Here is a 20,167-nt window from a genome sequence, read left to right on the forward strand (position 1 = left end):
ACTAGCTTATTACTTGTGTCATGCACGAATGATGTATAATATTTGTAATTTTATTGTTTATATTTTAAATTTAATTTAAATACACACCGATTATACTGATCGAATTTTTAAATATTTTCGCTTAATTGATAATAAACAGTTTATTTGAGGAGATCCGTAGAATAATACTGTCTGGATAATAAAATTCGACCGACTAATAAAATTATTAATATTTTAGTTTTAATAAAATAATAATAATAATAATAATAGTAGTATGGTATAAAGACTAGACACACACATGAATGTGTTTGGCTATTACATCCATACCCAACATCTCTTGGTAATTAAGTATAGATTGTTCTCTCTCAATGTTCAGTTTTTGACGAAATTTGGATATAAACTCCTCAACCCTCTCATCAGTTCTCAGCGGAGAGAGATGCACTTGACGTCGACACAAACTTTTCTTCAAGTCTCATCAACGTACAGAGCTGTGAAGTTATTTGAATTTTGGGTTAAGTTCGGGAGCTTTATATAAGGATAAAAACAATTCTATTCAATCTTAATTTTATATTATATACTATACGAATGTAGATTACGAGGTCGTGTGATTGCCTCTGTTCTAAAAGTCGGTGATTAATCACGATTAGTCACCGATTAATCCATGTTCCGTAACTCGCCGAACTGATTAAATCTCCGATTAATCACTGATTAATCCGATTAATCCCTGATCAATTCAATTAATCACCGATTAATCCCTGTTCCGTGACTTCACCGATTAAGTCCGATTCCCGCTTTTTACAACACAGTCTGATTGCAAAGGACATTTGTGCGGAGAATATGTATTTTGGACCTATGGTCACTGAAAATTAATTATTCTGAACATTTTCTCAAAATTAACCACAATACCAACAAAACTCATTTTCATTGATTCTAAAATTAAAAAAAAAAAACTCATTTTCATTAATTTTTACAAAAAATGTTATTTGGAACGACTTTTTAATCTGCACAGCACGAACTCATCTAGACGTATCTGAAGAAAATAAGAGCTGTAGCGCGGAGATGGCGATACCCATGGCTCGGTTCCACTTGCAGCTTCTCCATTCATTTCCTTTTCCAATAAAAACACCACGCTTTCGATTCACTCATCAATTCAATTTCAATCACAATCGCAAGCTCTGTTCCTCTCTCGCTCCGCGCGCAAGCTCCCAGGTTTTTATTGTTTCTCAACTCTCTAATCTCTATTTACACTACTACACTCTCGCTGCTCCTCATTTTTGTAATTTAAATCAGGTTAATTGTTCGATAGTAGGTGGCTTACTGGATTATCTCAACGAGTCATGGACTCAGTTTCATGCTACAGGTATCATGTTTTAAACAAATTTCGTGATACGATTGGTTATAATAACAAGTTTGGTGTACAATTACTAAGTGATATTGTAAAAGTTGTAAGCGTATGGAGTGTAGCAGTTACAATTCTAAAAGGATGAAGTCGAAAAATGGATTCTAGAGGTCAAAAAGATCGAGAAACACAATAGGCGTGGTACCAACACAATGCCATAGAATTTCCTGTTCTCCAGGCTCTGATGATTCGTAGTCATAATTACGTGCAGTCTAGAATTCCGGCCTCCCTCTGTTCCAATTTATTTGTATTGTTTGATTTTTTATGATCAAATTGATCAAATTTTGACTGATAATTATTAAGAGCAAGTCCAAGAGTGTCTTAATGGATGCCTTATAAAAATAAGAGCAAGTCCAACAGCTGCCTTATTTAGTGTCCTAAGTCATAATATAGGGCATTTCATGAAAAAACTTGATCCAACAATGTCCTAGTGATGCCCTATATCACTAGGACAACCCATTCAAGCCCTATCTCTCCTTGCCCTATCCCATATTTTATAATAAATTCTTACCAACACTCTCTTTCTCTCTCTATTTTATATTATGTTTTAATGATAAAAGTGAACTTTTAATAATAAAATATTAAACATATAGTGAAAATAAGGCACATTGTTGGAGTTGAAGTTAGTAGAATATAACCTAAAATACTAGGACATAATTTTTTATATTATATTTAGGGATCCGGCTAGCACACTGTTGGACTTGCTCTAATAAAATATGATGTCCTAGTAGTTTAGGACATCACTTTTATACATTCACTCCAACAAGAAGCCTTATCCAATGAAAAAGTAGAGGGAAAAGTAGTGGATAGAGAGAGAATGATAATATTTTATTATTAAAAGTGAAATGAGGCTCAAGTAGGTGAGCCCTAAAAATAGGGCTAAAGTAAGTTGTCTTAGGAATTTAAGGCATCACTAGGACACCGTTGGAGTAATATTTTTAATCAAATGCCTCAAATTATGACTTAGGACATCATTTGAGGCAGCTGTTGGACTTGCTCTAAGGGTTAATAATCAAGTTGATCACAGTGGACTTAATGTATCAAGTTGGTCACTGAACTCAAAATGATATCATGATGGTCACTAAAGTCGCCTTAAATGTAAAACAAGTACCACGAAATATAAGTTCAAGTAGTAAAAATATTATTCATAGAGTTCTACACATTATTCTTGAATGTTATCAAAACTAAGTAAAAGGTTATGAATTCTAGTATTTATGATAATATATTAATATTTTATCAAGTTTAGTTATTATTTATTTTTAATTAAAATAAATAAAAAAAACTATATAATAATATATAAATTTGATATAATCTAAATATATTATCATAAATATTAGGAGTCATAACCTTTTAGTTGGTTGTGGTAAAATTTAAAAATAATGTGTAAAACTTTATAAATAATATTTTTACTGTTTGAACTCATATTTCAAGGTACTTGTTTGATATTTATTGTGACTTTAGTGACCATCTTGATACCGTTTTCAGTTCAGTGACCAACTTGATACATTAAGTCCACTTCAGTGACCAACTAGATAATTAACCCTAATTATTAATTGTTTTTACATAATTTAAAAAATCTGAAAAATACATTTTATAGTAGAATATATATAATTTCCATTAATATATTTTTAATGAATATTTTCAATTATCTAAATATCTAAAATATATAGCTTTCAGTTAAAGTTTGGTCAATTTGACCACAAAAAGTCAAACAAGACAAATAAATTGGGAGGGAGGGAGTAGTAAAAATCTGTTGCATTTTGTGCTTTGTCTTCTCATTTCAGCTAATGTCTATTATTTGGTCACTCCACTTTCATAGCTTGTATAAGAACAATTAGGTTGTGTTTACTTAGATGGAATGGAAAGAGGAGAGGATGGAATGTAAAATTATAAAGAAGTTTTATGGTGAAAGAAGAAAGTATGAGACTATAGTGATTAAATATGAGTAAGTCTAAATTTTTATGATGAAGATTGCAGAGAAACATGATGAAGAAGTGGAATGATCATTCCTTCCAAAACATGTGGGTTAGATTTCTAGTTTAAATTGTTGGAACGGAATGATTGAAGGAATGAAAATTATAGACATTTTTTATAATCACATCCAATTTAGAGTACAAAATTCATTCCATTCTCCCTCCATTCAATTCCATCCAAGTGAACACAGCTTTATAGTTGCTACAGGATTTCATGCTGCCTGCTGCGTGATTCCAGTTCTCGAATAGTATCTTTCCAAGTATCTATATGTGTTTAGAATAGTGCTATATGCAGTGGAAATATAGTGCTTTCTTCTCATATATCGCTTTCCTTTTATGAAGCTGAAGCTAAAGAACAGTTAATCGCTGCTGGATTTCAATTGCTAAGTGAGAATGAGGAATGGGACCTGCAGCCTGGTGGCCGCTATTTCTTCACAAGGAACATGTCTAGTTTGGTTGCTTTTGCTATTGGGGAAAAGTAAGTCGGCATATTTACGCAAGAGATTGAAATAGGAATACGTATGATGTTAAGCTTCTTGATATGGATGTGAGACTACTAACACCAATATAAGTTGGAGTCTTCTTTCCATTCTGTCTGGGTTCTACAAGGCTCATTTTCTTGCGAAAATTTAGTAGATTTGTTCATTGACCATATTTTGTATGCCTGTATGAACCTGACTAAGTAGATCCCTTACTGCATGGGGTACTGCTTGTTTAGAACAATCAGCATACCTAATATATTATAGTATGCAAGGTTTTTATTCTTTTATTCTGTTCTGACAAACTGTCATAAGATTTTCAGGTATTCTGTTGGTAATGGTTTTCATGTGATTGCTGCCCACACCGATAGCCCATGTCTGAAATTGAAGCCAAAGTCAGCATCATCCAAGTCTGGATATTTGATGCTCAATGTGCAAACATATGGTGGAGGTTTGTGGCACACTTGGTTTGACAGGGACTTAAGTTTAGCCGGAAGGGTCATAGTAAGACATAATGATGGGACCTTTTTGCACAAGCTTGTCAAAGTGAAGAGGCCTCTTTTACGAGTACCTACTTTGGCTATTCATCTTGACCGGTTTGTTGTCCTTTCTTCAAGCATAGTTAACATTGTATGTCAAGATTCATTATGAAGTATGCTGGATGCTCTTTCGGAGATAATTTTAGCTATTGCAATTACCTTAGTTTTCTCTGTATGCAAGGTCTTGTTACTTGTTTTCTCTTATTTTAATTTTAATAAAGTGCTTTAAGCTTCAATGAAGTATATAATCTTTAAATTCTGGGTGATATGTATGGCAATTTTTTTGATACATTTGCTTTGTCTTTTCATGAAGTTTTGTTAGTCTAATCATATTTGTGGCTAAATTGGCTATCTTCCTGTTGTTTATTTGTCTAGCACAGTAAATAAAGATGGTTTCAAGCCGAATTTAGAGACTCAGCTTATCCCTCTACTAGCAACAAGACACGAGGATGCAACTGCTGATCACAAAGGGAAAAATTCTGAATTGTCTTCAAAAGATGCTCATCATCCACTGCTTATGCAGGTAAGTTTCTAAATCTTTGGTGTCCTGAACTTGTATGTGTTATTAAAGTGCACAGTGGGCACTGGGCAGACATTTGTGATGGGGAAGAAAGGGTCATGACATAAGCTTTTGTGGGCCTTTAATTTGTAGATTAGCAATAGAAAAACATTGTCATGTATGCTCTGTTTTGTAATGTAAAATCCGTAGTGCTCATGTTTGAATTTCAGTTTAATGGTCTAAAATGTAAATTGCAGTTGCAAGATTTAGAATTAATCGTACAACAGTCTTAAAATACTTGGGGGAAACATCTAAAAGGCAATTCAACTCATGCTTGACCCATCTTTAATAGTCTGATTATTAGTTTTGTTTTCTGAGGGTAGCTAGTTTATAAATTAAGCTTAAGATTTCTTCTATTTGTAGATCTTGTCAGACGAAGTTGGCTGTAAGATTGATGACATAGTGAGTATTGAACTGAATGTCTGTGATACCCAACCAAGCTGCCTTGGAGGTGGCAATAATGAGTTTATATTTTCTGGACGATTAGATAATCTGGCATCAAGTTATTGTGCTTTAAGAGCCCTTATTGATTCCTGTCAATCACCGGAAGACCTATCAAACGAACACGCAATTCGAATGGTCGCTCTTTTTGATAATGAAGAGGTAAGTGACTAAGTCCTTTTTCTGCTCGAGAACATTAATCTGATTACTTGTTTATATTCGTTTTATGGATTATTTTAAAGAATAAAAATCCCTCGCATTATCTTATTATATGAACATAATTTTTTATGGGAGGCTGTTCTGTTGCATCCCATTTTTTACGCAAGTTATTAGCCATTAGATTTAAGTGGTTATAAGGGCTGGTCTTTTGCTTCTATTTTTGATATGTCTATGTTGTAGATTTCAATCAGCAGCGATAAAGCCAACATTCATTTTTGGGGATTTAACACTTAAGTAATTTTATCTCCTATATCCTGACAACTTTTTTCCTATCTTTTGCCATTTTACTCTTTCTTTCTTTGACTAATGAAAGAGATAAAACTTTAATGGTAAAGTGTTATGATTGCAAAATGTGAATAATGAATGAGGCAAAAGTAGCGACACCTTAAAAAGTCTCCCTTTTCATACACCATGAACACATTAATGTGAGACTTGAAAGAAGCACAGAATAGGCCTTGATCATTATTTGGGTCTTGTGACTCCTGTCCATAAATGTGGAAGTGCACTTGTGATACGGGGTAAACTGTAAAAACAGAGATATGTCAATAAAAATGATAAATTAGATAGAACTATGGTGGATGAACCACAGAACACCTAGCACCATAACCGCAGAAGTGAGAAAAATCACTGATTGCAACACAGAAAGAAACCCAATTCAATATTTCAAAATATCTCAATAACCAAGTCTAATATGCTATGCAGGATTACATCAATGTATAGAGAGTAGAGTACCTGATGAAATAAACTATATGACCAAGTCCAGTTAACACTTGAGCACCTATATATTATAAACTACTAGCCCCAAATATCAAACATTTAGATAAATATATTATTTATCTTTACACACAATATATACAAACTAATTGATAACATATATACAAGTTCTAAATTTTCGTTCTCCATCAACTTAATACTATTTGCTGATTTACTCTCTCCTGTCCACTTAACTGCTTTGATTCTTCTTTTCTCAATTTCATTAACTAAAAATACCTCCCACAGGTAGGTTCCGATTCAGCCCAGGGAGCAGGTGCGCCAACCATGTTTCAGGCCATGCGAAGGATAGTTGATTCTTTAGTTCATAACTATGTTGGAGAAAGTGTGTACGAGCGTTCCATTCGCCAGTCATTTCTTGGTAAGTTGGTGAAGATTCTGCATCTGCATAGATGGCTGTCAATCTCTTTCCATAATGAAAGAACCCATGGAATATTAGTTGCCCTTGAACAGATACAAGGACCCATGAATCAGATACAAGGTGGATTGAGGATTCAATGGTTATTTTGTCCTAATTAAACATTATAGGATGCCATGTTGTTGTCCTTGAAGATGCCATGACAACAACCAGCCTCTTCTTCACCTTCATCCTACCTTTCTGAACTTTTTTTCAGAGATTTATTACCAATCTCAAAATGTTGGTCTCAACTCTTCGATTTTATTACTTATTTTTGCTGACGTAAATCATGATGCTATTTCTTATTTCCTTTCTTCTTCCAAAAGAGTTTTAGGAAATCATGCCAGAAATATGACAAGGGTTGAAATGGGATTGTGGAATATAGTGGTCTAATGAGAAGCCCAGCAACAGAAGCTTGTGAAGGGAGCCCTATATTGCTCATTCATGACCTTTTCTGGGAAACATTATCCTCTAGCATTTTCTAATTTTTTTCATTATATAATCTGACACGCAAGTGAAACCTGAACTCATTTTAATACTTTTTCGTGTAGTATCTGCTGACATGGCACACGGTGTCCACCCAAATTTTTCGGACAAGCATGAAGAACATCATCGACCAGAAATAGGAAAGGGGCTTGTTATAAAGCACAATGCCAATCAGCGCTATGCTACAAGTGGCGTTACAGCTTTTCTCTTTAAAGAAGTTGGCAAAATTAATAACATTCCGACACAGGTAAGTGCATCTTCAAGTACTTCACATTAAAATGTATAAACAGACTGACCTTAAAAAAAATCTACGTATACTGTTAATGATTTGATGACCTGCATTATGTTCATTATTAACTGATATTTTAGAAGTTATCTATTTCATTTTCCTTTTTTAGACTAATTTTGCATAGTGCACTTCTCAAACTTCAAGCAAGAAGGTCGAAAGCACTCGTACATTCTCAGATTGTTTGCATCTTAAAGATTTATCTCCAACTTCATAATTGGACATCTGACCAGTTGGGCAGTTACCTACGAGATATCAACTGTTGGCATCAAAAAATAATTTGCTCTACTCAATGCAAATACTTCCGTAACTACGCAATTAGATATTATACTAAAGTAAAGGCAGTCATGTTTGTGTCGCAGAAGGAACTGTGTATGCAGTATGCATCTAAATGAGGCCTTTTGGACTTGGCTACAATAATATGAAACATATTGCCGATTTCGTAATTGAAATAGTTTTTGAATTGATATTTTTTTGCTTGCTATGCAGGAGTTTGTGGTCAGAAATGATATGGGATGTGGCTCTACTATAGGTCCCATACTTGCTTCAGGGATCGGAATACGTACTGTTGATTGTGGAATTTCTCAGCTATCTATGCATAGGTATCTTCAGTACTTTACTCAAGTTTTTAAATTCATCGAATATTGTTTTCAGTTTTCACCCCTATATTTGAAGATATCTCCTTTTTGTTTATGTGTGTTGGAGAACTAAGAATGTCCATTAGGGGGTCCAGTTATTGCCGATAAAGAATAAAATTAAAAATACATGGTAGATTGTAAATACAAAATATTTATAAATCAAGTCAGAATTTAGATATTAAATGTCTAATACAAGTTAAATGTTATTGACTCTCAGTACATATATATGAACTTGAATTTTACTTTCCATTATGTTTCTAACAGTATACATTTAAAATTTAAACGACTTCTGACAAAAAAAAATAAAAAAATCAAACGACTTTGTCCGTCCTTGAATAGGTGGAGAGTGAATTTGAAAGTTCAACAAAGTTCTATCTTATGCTATGTTATCTTTTCTACATATTCTTTTCACCTTATGAAGAATAAGGAGTGTATTAGACGATTATAACAAGGGTTAGTTAGTATTTGAATGCAGAAACATCCACTTACCTTTAAATTATATACCATCTTTAGTTTTCAGGAAAGTTGGGTGTATTTTACAAGTGAAACTGTTTTTTTGTTTCAGACATTTGTCAAGTTCTTTTAGCCATTTACGTTATCTTGATGTATGGCACCTTTTTATTTTTGGGTTGAAACACATATATTGGAGAGATTAGTGAAAACTCATCTCATCCAGAAAAATGCTTGCAGGATTTTATACGGCATAATTTGATATAAGTACATTAGTTGCCACTTGTGTGGAGCCACTTAGTCCCAAAAATGAGCGTGGACCATTGCTCTCCCTAAAAACATTTTTTATCTACTTTTTCTTGCATGTACTGGTTTTAATATATAGAGTAATATATCATATTTTGTACAGTATATGTACTAGTTATTAAGTCAAGATTCACAAAAAGTCAATCAACTCCTTCTTGGTTGAACGCTATTGGGTTTTAGCCATAACCCAACCTAAAAAACTGGATTTTAAATTTTATAAAATAAGGGTTAAGCATAGAACTTGCATGTATTTCATCCTTTTTCCAAAGGTATTTAATAAGAGAGAACTAACATAACCCTGTATCTTAATATAAACAGAGGACTTGATAACTATGTTTGTAATAAAACCTATCTCATCACATAAAGTCTTACGAAACATACAATAGGGAAATGTAATTTCTCTATACTCGTATAGCTCGTACTTGTGACTACTCCCTCTTATCTTGGAGGAGACAGAAGTGAGAATAACATCTGATGGAGTTGGTGGTAAGCCTTTGACTAACCTTTTAATTGTTTCTCTTTAAACAAATTATATCATCTCCATGACAAACAAGTGTGGGTTGTGGTGGTTACTAGTTGAACTTGTGGTGCATAGTGGAGATGGATTTGGTGTTGGTTCTCTTGGAGACTTGACGCGGAGAACAGTTTGAAATATTATCACTAGTCCTTTTTATAGTAGATTTTGTTATCAGGCTATCAGCCACTAATTGCAAGTCCCATCAGAAAAGATAAGTAACTATGCCAACATAAATTTTGTCGGGCCTTTGTTGATTTTGGTATAGCTTACTTGGATTTTTTTTACTTAAAGTTGCTAACAAGTTTAAGCAAGAGGTGTGTATTTTCTTTGGAATGCATTTCTCTCGTTAAAAAGATTGACCAGATTTCTTCTTCTCCATGTTTGGGCAAAAATGGTTTAGACGGAGATTTCCAGTATGATATTCTATCATCACACTGTCATTTATTACTTTTAGTTATTTACTTGACTAAGTTGGTGATTGAAATATGTCAATTTTTTGCTCTGTTGCAGTGTACGGGAGATATGCGGGAAGGATGATGTTGACACTGCTTATAAGCATTTTAAAGCATTTTATCAGAATTTTTCAGACATTGATAAGAAGCTATGTGTAGATTGATAACTACTTTTGAGTACAAATATTTACTCTAAATCTTAAACGAGTGCCCAAGAATAAAGATAACGTTTATGTTTATTCATTCAGGACATTTAGAACAATATTCCGCAAATTGCTAATCATAGATGTTTATGTAGTATTATAAAGTGTTGCTTTCTTCACTTTATAGTTATCTCAGAGTTCCAATTCAGAGGGAGGCTGTACTGGTGAAGCCCCATTCAGAATATATCTAATCCAACTTCTCTCAGAGTCAGTTTCCCTTGGCCTAGCTCCTCGGCTGGCTTCCTAAGCCTGCCAAGTTCTGAAAATTATACTTTGGAATTGACTAATTGAGAAAGTGAAAACTGTGAAAACAGATTCATATATTAATCACGCTACATTAAACTGTAACAATAACAGGGAAATTTTTGGAAGGGGAATTTTTCAAGAAAAGAGTAATATGCAAATGAATCAAGAAAAGAGCCTCTTGATATCAGAAAGAAGCATAAGCAAGCAGTTCTTCATTGGCTCGGAGATTTTTCATGTCTTCCTTTCCCAGACTCACAGTGGCCTTTATACCATCCCCATTTGGAGTATCCATCAGCAAGAAGAAATTACCAAACGGCGCATCCACAGGAGTTACACCAACCGGCCTTCCCCACCCAAAATCCATCTCATCAAACACTGGGTAATTGCATAGGCTGGTCACAACATAGAACTTGTAACTATTTTTCGCGTACTTGTCGAATAATGGCAGGACCTCTTTTCGGACCAAATCCTTTATTCCTGCAAGCTGCTTCTTCCCTTTCCGCATTTGGCCTACCAATGAATGAAGCTCTGTCTCACTCTTGCTACTCGCTGCAATGTGATTGGAACTGACCAGATTCCCGACACTTGTTTGAGGCAGTGGCGGATCAATGAGACTACGTACATTTACAACCTGGAACAGCACAGAGTTAGGAAAGGCCTCAGAGTTTGATGTAGCAGCAGCTACAGCACATCTGAAGAGGAGTGCGGTCACAAGCTCATTTCGTGTGTACTTTTGATCTTCTACTACATTGTGTAATTTGTCTTGTTTTTGCTGCGCGGCCTTCAGCTCTGCAATCTTTGAGTTGTGAAACACTATCTCCGTAGTGATCCAGTTCTTTTCGGGCAGCAAAACTTCAGTTGCAACAGAATCATCATCATACGAATGGGGCAGCACCCCCTGCACGAAACATGGCTCAAGTTGTGCTAGCTTTTCATGATCACTGGGATTTCGCGACATATTTGCCCAATAACTCAAGAATGACAACAATGTGCCTCCATCAGCAACACGGTGTGACAGACAAGCTGCTACAGCTAATCCTCCACAAGAAAAATGGTTTAGCTGAACAAGCACCAAAGGAGAACCCGATACTTTGTGCCATATCGACGAAGGAGGAAAGAGTTGAGCCAGTTGGCCAAAGCCTTCTTCTTCATCCTCCACTGGAGCTTTCTCTAAAATCTCAGACAAATTGCATCCAATCTGAGCCTCAACAAAGTGAACCCCTTCGTCATTGCAATCGACATAGGAACCAGAAGAACCTAGCCTCCCCGCAAAAGGGTAGTACTTGGAAAGTGTCTTGGACAAAGAATGCTGCAGTAGTTCTGCTATCGACGTCTTATGATCCGATGGTTGAGGATTCGGATAAAATAACAAAAACGGCATATAAAAATCTGGTTTCATTCGATCATGGTAAGGTAGTTTGTAATGTCTGAGGTTGAGGGGTGTAAGAGAATCAGGTTTAATGTTGGTTTCTGATCTTGAGACAACATTTATTTGCCTATTGGACAATGATGATGCTCGCAGGATTAGCCCTCTAGCTGCCATAATGCTTGTAGATTAGCAAGTATGAAATAAAATATATTGAGAAAGGAGATATTTATAAGGCCAATGGCATACCATATTGTTCCCTGGCATGACATTTCAAGCCAAAATTCACTAATTCAGTATCGTATTTGATTCAGTCACACAGCTTTCTTCCACACGTCTATAGCTTTGATCATCTTGATGTTCAATTATACGAGGTCTTTGTTCGTTTATATAAACTTTGTTCTCCCTGTGTAATCTACTATAATAAGTACGTGGTGCCGTTTCGAATTATTTATGCTTTTGTCCTCTGTCCTTGCATGATCATATTTTACCAATTTTTGATTGTCTGTGCTTTTCTGAATGAGTCTGAGCCTTTTTCTGTTTGTCTTGCTATAATATTTCTAAAATTTCTATGTACTTCTCTTATTACTTATAGTTATTTATTATTAGTTTAGTTTTGTTGGTTTCTGATTAAATGTTTACACTAAGAATCATGTCATGACGGTTTCTAGCCCATGTTGTTTTCACTGGAATTTTCGGTTTTGGATTTTATTGTTCATGTTTTACTCATATTCTAGTCTGTACATACTGCATCGCAATTTGGCCCTAATTGAGTTATGAAATTCATTTACTGTATCTTGTTTTCTTAGTGTGATCATTTTGTTAAAATATTTTTCTAGTGGATGAGATTAAACAGATGAAATTTTGATTTTGTTTCGGTTTTGATTCTTCCGGTAAAATGGTTTCAGTTTGGTTTTTGAGATCTGGGGAAAATCCTTGAGAGATGCGAAGTTGAGACACATAAAACAGAACTCGCAGGGCTGATATTGAATTCTAACCGTAGCCATATTAAAATCAAATTGAGCAGGCCTATCAGAATTTGGGAATTGCAATTGCCTATCATGAAATTTAAAGGAGTTTCTCCCGCACCTTATGTCTATCACTGACACGTCTTTTATGTTGTGTTTGGTTGGGGTGAATGATTCCGGGAGGAATGGAATGAAAAATGAACTATGTTAGGGACAATTATTAAGAAATTTCATTCCTTCCTTCATTCCATTCCTTAACTCATATGCTAGATATCACCCCTTCAATTTGAGATGGAATGCTCCATTCTCTCCTATCCTCATTTTCTTCTCAAATCTCATCATATAGTAATTTTGCACTTCTTCAAATTTTTTTCAAAACTTTCTTCCTATCTCTATTGGTTTCAAGTATTTTTCATTCATTCCATCTCATTCTCCCCAACCAAACACAACATTAGAGTATTGCTCTGCTTGGTGCTCAGATTTTTGCTTATCACTTATGGCGGGAAAGAAACGCCCGAATGCACAAGGGCTCTTTCACCCAGGAAGCTCCTCCATGGTATCATGACAGATCTTCGGCCTAGATTGGCTATGGAAAAATGGTTCTCTGAGGCTGTGATTTCAAGACCTGAATTAAACATTTGTATATTGATACCAACTCGGTATATGTTTTTATATAACAACAATGGTTATAGTTTGATCTTAGATCTTATAACAACAATGGTTGTAATTGATCTTACCTTATACTGATACCAAGTCGGTATATGTTTCTATATATTTCAAAAAATATTTTATATATCGCTGAAATAGGGTAATGTTAAATACAAACAGGATTATATTTCCCAAATATGCATTTTGGAGATGCATATCTCAGCAAAAATTGACGATGATTTTTACTATCTTGTTATTTCCAAAACCTACATACACTGTTTTGTATTTCAACTCCCTCCTATGTTGGTATTTCGCGTCGCCACTTTTAATTGGGATAATCCTGACGTTTTCTCACTGGCAAGGAAAATTACCAGTATGAAGCTAAAGAAGCATAGATAACATATAAAGTTCACATACTAATCAAGTCGAAAAAATTCACACATGCCAAAAATCATTTTATAATTCAAAAAGGATTACTTTTTAATGCCTATTCAGCCTCGTTGTTCTAAGAATGGTGAGAACATCAAGAGTCTGACTCCCAGAAAAAAAAAAAAAAAGATAACTATGTCTGCCTCTGCAAGAAATTGACAAAACTAAGGTAAAGAACAGATTGATATGGTTACACATACTACATACAATGAAGGATGTGCCAATTCACGATTTGAATGCAGAGAATGCCACAACAGAGTTGTGTCCACCAAATCCGAACGAATTTGAGATGCCTGCAGGTGTTGCAATTTTAAATCAGGCAACGGTTGTATGATTGGTTTTCAAATAAAGATGTAGATACATTTGGAACAGACAATGTAGCTCGAAAAATCTTACCAACATTTACTTCATGTTGTTGTTTCTGATTAGCCACGGTGTCAAACTCCACTGAAGGCTCGGAGTTCTGGAATTAGACAAAAGGACAATCATGACCAAGAAGTAGATGGATAAGAAAGCAAGCCGTTTGCTTATGAATACAAATATGTTTATCAGAAATGAGCTCTTAGAACTAACAATAAACAAACAAAACCAAGGAAAAGCTTGAGACCTAATGCTAGCAGCCATACATATTAAAATCTCAAGTAAAGAGGGTGACATACAAATTGATTAATCGTAGGATGCAACCACCCTGTAGTAATGGCTTTAATTACAGCGATAGCCTCCAAACCCCCGGCAGCACCTAAACAGTGGCCTATCATAGACTAAAGCAAATAAAAAACAAGTGAGAAAATATACAAATATTAAGAAAGGAAGTGCATGTAGTTTTAAGACTTGTAGAAAGATATAGCTGAAGAATATACAAGTTCTCCCCCTGGGTAGGGGAGGGGATTACCTTGGTTGCATTCATCTTAATTCCTGAAGTATTCTTGAATACTTTCTTGACAGCATTAACCTCAGCAAGGTCACCAACTAAAGTGGAAGTTGCATGTGCATTTATGTAGTTGACCTGTGATAAGAATTTAAGTGGGAGTTCGGTAAGTTATGGTCGCATAAATCATTTCCTTATAACTAATACTAGCCTTTAACCCGTGCGAAGCACCGGCGGGTATATAATTCGTAATTTATAATCTAAATTTTAACATCATTTCATTAATATATTAGTATTAATGAGTTGAATCTTAATTAAATTATATTAACCAACTGATTATACGTTCTCAGGAAAATTTAGCTTTTATAATTTATTATCTATTTATAAATATTTTTCCGTTAGGGTTAGTGTATGTATTGAAATAGAACACGTTAGAGTTTAAAAAAAAGTTATATGAGGGTTTTGTTAAAAAAATTTCAAAATTGGATATTTATAATTTTATTTTTAACATCATTATAATTTTTTTATGAGATATTATATGATAATGTATTGTCATGAGTGTTTTTAGTATTTAAACCATTTTAACAATGCAAGAGTGATAGACCTCCACTTGTTCTAGACTTATAGTTTCAGAAGAAGAGTACCAAACCAAAAAATATAACTAAAAATTTGGACTACAGATTATACCCATGTTGGCTTTTTATAGTATAGTATAGAAGTATAGATTGAAACTGAAGGAACAGGACAATCTAACTGATTGTAACAAAATAGGTTATTCAAAAATAAAATGAGTAAATTTGTTCTAAATCCACAGCATTGAGCTGTTACACAGACATCAACATTTATATTTGTTACACAGCAAGAAAGATATGGGTTTTCTTCGGGATATGCCATTTCCTAGATGTAATATTTGTGTGTAAATATTTATAAAAGAAATAAATACTCGCGTTCCCACAAACATATATTCGTAAATCTATCACAACCCATATCTAATAAACATCCGCACCTTTTTGTTTTTATTTAAACATCCATATTATGCCAGAGCAGGAGACAATACCTAATGACAACAATAAAAAAGAAGTAGACTGCAAAAGGACCACATTTACCTCCTCTGGTGACACTCCAGCATCTATAAGACTGCTTTGAATGCATGAAGAAACACCAAGTCCGTCAGATCTTGGATCGGTCATATGATAAGCATCACAATTGATTGCACCTCCTAGATACTCGGCAATTATTGGTGCACCTCGTTTCATAGCATGTTCCAAACTCTCCATTACCTACCAGATATTAGAATATTAGAAATTTAAACCAACCTGATTTAGATATTATTTTGGAAACCTCATCATTATTTGATTCCTAATAGTTCATTGAAACAGATAAGCATTACTGTGAAGGATATTTTCATGTAGTTACCTAAGTCCTCAAAATATAGAACAGTCAAGTATGAGCAGGGTAAGATAACAAACAAAGTAAACAATGTTGACAAATTCTTTTCTTTCATTTTTTTATAACTTTTTTTTACCAATACCATAAGAACACGTGCGTATTGCAGCACATTGTGCTAGCATCAAATTAATAAAAATACAAGTTTTTTGAGTTTAGAAATCAATTAAAAGCCTATGCTGCTCATACCCTGTTAATTGAAGTGTCTAACTTAATGGTAGGACCACTTGTAAAAATAAAAGAAAACAAAAAATAAGTGAAACACAAGGTCTAACGTAAGTACAAAAAGAATCTAAGAGCAAATTTTACCAAAACACCAGCTCCTTCACCCATGACAAAGCCATCTCTATCTTTGTCCCATGGCCTAGAAGCAGTCTTTGGATCATCGTTTCTCTGCGACAATGCTCTACATGCAACAAATCCTCCCAGCCCAATAGGTATAATAGCAGCTTCAGTTCCGCCAGCAATCATCAAATCAGCCTCACCTCGCCGGATGTGATTTGCAGCAGCATAGAAACAATAATTAGATGTAGCACAAGCAGTAGAAATTGAATAATTTGGTCCCATGAAGCCGAGATCAATTGCAAGCAACGCAGAACCCATGTTTGTAATGGCATACGGGATGAAAAACGGAGTAATTTTCCGATGACCTCTCTCTATTAAAGCCTGAACACCGTCAGAAAATACTGTAAGACCGCCCATCCCAGTTCCAACCAGTACACCAGCACGCTCTTTATCGACCTAAATACCAGATAAACATGTAGATTAGGAAAAAATCCAAACTTTTTGTCAGGAAAAATTATCATGACTGAACGTAAGGGAGAGTGGGGACAATATTCGATTTAATTAAACATTTATTACGGATATCCAATGAAAATCACTATTTGGGGAGATATAAACAAAAAGAACAGCCATTTATGTGATTTACTTGAACATTCACCAAAGTAAATGTGTTTGACCAACCAAACATATGTAGTTTGTATTTGAATGAAATTTAGAACTGTTGTCCCGTCCATATCTACCAGAACGAATTTCAGAGGTCAAAATATTTTCTACAAAACGACAAGTAATAACTTAGGGAAACTTAAAATAGTAACCGCGGAAGCTTTGCGTGAGCACCAAGTATCCCAATAAGGGAAGAGACCCGTATCTGTTGACAATTGACTTGCCACCAGAGAATTAATAGCATGTCCAAAATTACTAATCTATCAGAATGGTTACCTTTTAGGCATAAATCATAATAATATAAACGGTTTGTCTAGTGTGTGCCCATGGGCACATGCTAAGCACTAAAATCTATGAATTTGGATGGTTTTGATTGGTGTGGTTGTTGTAAATGCAGGGGGGGTCCACCATTATTAAGGAGTGTAAGCCAATCAAAACCATCCAAATTCATAGATTCTAGTGCTTAGTATGTGCCCATGGGCACACCATAGAAAAACCGTAATATAAATTTTGCGACAACAGAAATCAAAGCAATCTATACATATGTGCATAAGATACACGTCACACGTGCATGGGCCTTATATAAATACACACTCGTTAACCAATCCATATAAGGTCTATCCGGCTTGTAATGAGCTGTATCAAGGTAGGTTAACATGTAAACAGGGTCTACAAAACGTAAAGACGTGTGCAGACATGTGAAGATAATAAGAAATAATACCAATACACGATTATAACTTGTATACATATAACAAAAAAGGAACTTATATATCTACTCGATAGAGCGAAAACCAGACTCCTGTCCTATACACCCGGCAACAATAAATTTTCAAAGAGTTTTTTTATTTATTTGTAAATAACAGTATTTTTAATCTTTAACCACTGAAAGATTGAGCAAAGGCAAGCTAGCACTGCCACTAGCCTCATAGCCTGCGCAAAACCAATCCTTTTCAAACCCCAACCATAGAAGTCATGAGTCCTAACTCCTAACATTCCTATGCACAATTTCTCTAATCTACTACTAACAACCGCTGCATCCAAAAATACCAAAAATGTAGAAATACACACACAGACCAAACAATTCATCACATTGCTGCAATTCCACTAAACCCAAATCAAATACCACCAAAAAAAAAAATCACAAATTCAATCATGCATGTGCAATTCAACAAACAATCACATAACAAACTACAATTACACTAACAATCAAATCAAATCAAATCAAATCAACAAAGTAAACAACCACAGCCAAAACAAAAACCAAACCTTGAAGCGCTTATCACCCCCAAGATCTGCATTCTCAAGAGCCTTTTTACCAGCAACAATGCAATAACGCAGACAATCATCAAGCCTCCTATCATTCTTCCCATCAATATACCCTTCTGATGAAAACCCACGAATCTGACCACCAAATCTCGTGGGAAACTTGGAAGCATCAAATCTATCAATCAAACCAATCCCAGATTCACCAGCAAGCAGCTTGTCATAATAAGTATCCACATCATTCCCAAACACAGACACCAATCCCATTCCTGTGATCACCACTCTCTTGCTCGGATCTGTCTCTCTTTTGGGGGCGGAAGTGGTGGTTGCTGCGGCGGAGATGAAGGTTTTCTTGTGAGGTGGGCGGACATTAGTGACGGTGGCGGCGCCGGAGGTGGGTTTGCGAAGTGGGTCGAGTGGGGAGACTCGGAGAGGTGAAGATTGGAGAGCTTGCATGGTGTAAGAGAGAGATTTAGTGGATTGGGATTGAAAATGAGAGAGATGAGTCTAGTAGTCCCAAGGGTGTGCGGTGGTTTGAGTGAATTTACATGTGGGATATATGGGACAGATATGCTACTAATATTTTATATTGGGACTTAGATTTTAGATTACCTAACCGGTTCACTTGTGTGTTACTCACGAGCAAAGAGTGTCTTCGTTTTGGTTAACTCTTTTTTTAAGAGCTGGGAAATTGAAATGATCGAGTTTAAAGGGTGTTTAATTTATCTGCCGAGAGCATGTCCAATATGTCTCATTATTTATTAATAATATAAAATAATAAATTTTAGTGAGTCTCAGTGATTTAGGTAATCTACTTTTAGCAATCTCTATATTTGTTCTCCTAATATTATTTTGATAGTAAATTTGAGAGAGAAGGGGAAAAGGAGAGAAAATACAAAGAAATAAAGAGAGAGATGATTATTTAAATAACCACTGGGATAGTGTTGGACTGCTTTTTTTTTAGTACATTACATAAATGTGAGTTTAAGTAACCTATTGGACTTGCTCTTGCTGTCAGGACCATTAATCATAGACGGTTCTCGAATATATTGTGTTCACAAAGAGTAGGGGTGAGCAAAACCGAACCGGAACCGAAAAACCGGACCGAACCGTGTAAACTCGATTTGGTTCGGTCCAAATTTTCTGAAAGTTCGGTCCATTCGGTCCGGACCGAATAGACCAAAATAAAGTTCGGTTCGGTCCGGTCCGTAAAAAAATATTTCGGTCCGGACCGAATAGACCGAATTGTCCAAAATATGTATAATTTTAATTTATATTTATATTATATATGTATCTTATATGTTATAATTTTAATATCTAGTTTGTAAATCAATATACTTATATAAAGGAGAAGCGAGAGGCGTGTAGGTGGCGCCTCTCACATCGCTCCGTTCTATTTTTCTAATTTTTTAGAATTTTTGGATGAAAAAATATCAAAAATTAGAGCTACTTTTTTTTAGTTTCGGGTATATTAGAAGCAAGTTTCAGAATCTGATTTTGTTTCAGATCATTTATGGAATATAGTAGCTTGAAAATTTTAATCTGATTTTGTTTCGGATTATTTAATTATGGGAAGAACAGATTATTTATGGAATATAGTAGCTTGAAAATTTTAATCTGATTTTGTTCAGATTATTTAATTATGGGAAAGAGTAGCAAACAAGTCTCTCTGCACCTATAAATACCCGTATAGATCGTAGGGTTTTGGATCATCTAAACACAACCTCCTCTCTCAATACCACAAACTTACCTAATAGTTCTCTTACTCGATTTTTAAAAGAGAAGCGAGGGGCGTGTAGGTGGCGCCTCTCACATCGCTCCGTTCTATTTTTCTAATTTTCTGAAATTTTTGGATGAAAAATATCAAAACTTAGAAATACCTTTCTCTTGCTCG

The 20,167-nt window shown here is 34.9% G+C and overlaps 3 protein-coding genes across 3 annotated transcripts; 1 reads left to right on the forward strand and 2 right to left on the reverse strand.

The window, feature by feature from the left end:
• The first annotated feature begins 983 nt into the window (after positions 1-983).
• LOC108202927 (probable aspartyl aminopeptidase) lies at positions 984-10,138 on the forward strand. Its single transcript, XM_017371555.2, has 10 exons — positions 984-1,188; positions 1,270-1,339; positions 3,694-3,829; positions 4,154-4,426; positions 4,745-4,892; positions 5,292-5,531; positions 6,588-6,720; positions 7,308-7,489; positions 8,018-8,130; positions 9,950-10,138. Exons 1-10 carry the CDS (start codon positions 1,039-1,041, stop codon positions 10,053-10,055), a joined length of 1,551 nt encoding a protein of 516 aa, XP_017227044.1. The 5' UTR covers positions 984-1,038; the 3' UTR covers positions 10,056-10,138.
• Positions 10,139-10,397: 259 nt separating this feature from the next.
• Positions 10,398-13,610, reverse strand: LOC108223776 (acyltransferase Pun1). The gene has a single exon (XM_017398196.2). It carries the CDS (start codon positions 11,881-11,883, stop codon positions 10,525-10,527), a length of 1,359 nt encoding a protein of 452 aa, XP_017253685.1. The 5' UTR covers positions 11,884-13,610; the 3' UTR covers positions 10,398-10,524.
• A 146-nt stretch (positions 13,611-13,756) lies between these two features.
• Positions 13,757-18,866, reverse strand: LOC108202936 (3-oxoacyl-[acyl-carrier-protein] synthase I, chloroplastic). The gene is made up of 7 exons (XM_017371568.2): positions 18,277-18,866; positions 16,375-16,806; positions 15,726-15,899; positions 14,644-14,757; positions 14,411-14,512; positions 14,148-14,214; positions 13,757-14,044 (listed from the first exon to the last, which is right to left on the reverse strand). The coding sequence occupies exons 1-7, from the start codon at positions 18,727-18,729 to the stop codon at positions 13,977-13,979; spliced, it is 1,410 nt and encodes a 469-aa protein (XP_017227057.1). The 5' UTR covers positions 18,730-18,866; the 3' UTR covers positions 13,757-13,976.
• Positions 18,867-20,167: the final 1,301 nt, after the last annotated feature.

Source organism: Daucus carota, chromosome 1 (assembly GCF_001625215.2).
Source record: "Daucus carota subsp. sativus chromosome 1, DH1 v3.0, whole genome shotgun sequence".
Lineage (NCBI taxonomy): Eukaryota > Viridiplantae > Streptophyta > Magnoliopsida > Apiales > Apiaceae > Daucus > Daucus carota.

Bases quoted from the DNA above. Each gene is read 5' to 3' on its own strand.
- LOC108202927 (XM_017371555.2), top strand. From the start codon at position 1,039: ATGGCGATACCCATGGCTCGGTTCCACTTGCAGCTTCTCCATTCATTT. The intron at 1,189-1,269 runs GTTTTTATTGTT...AATTTAAATCAG, and splicing joins CTCCGCGCGCAAGCTCCCAG to GTTAATTGTTCGATAGTAGG. The intron at 4,427-4,744 runs GTTTGTTGTCCT...TTATTTGTCTAG, and splicing joins TTGGCTATTCATCTTGACCG to CACAGTAAATAAAGATGGTT.
- LOC108223776 (XM_017398196.2), bottom strand. From the start codon at position 11,883: ATGGCAGCTAGAGGGCTAATCCTGCGAGCATCATCATTGTCCAATAGG.
- LOC108202936 (XM_017371568.2), bottom strand. From the start codon at position 18,729: ATGCAAGCTCTCCAATCTTCACCTCTCCGAGTCTCCCCACTCGACCCA. The intron at 14,758-15,725 runs GTAAATGTGGTC...TTCTTATCACAG, and splicing joins CTGGAGTGTCACCAGAGGAG to GTCAACTACATAAATGCACA. The intron at 14,045-14,147 runs GTAAGATTTTTC...CAACACCTGCAG, and splicing joins ACAACATGAAGTAAATGTTG to GCATCTCAAATTCGTTCGGA.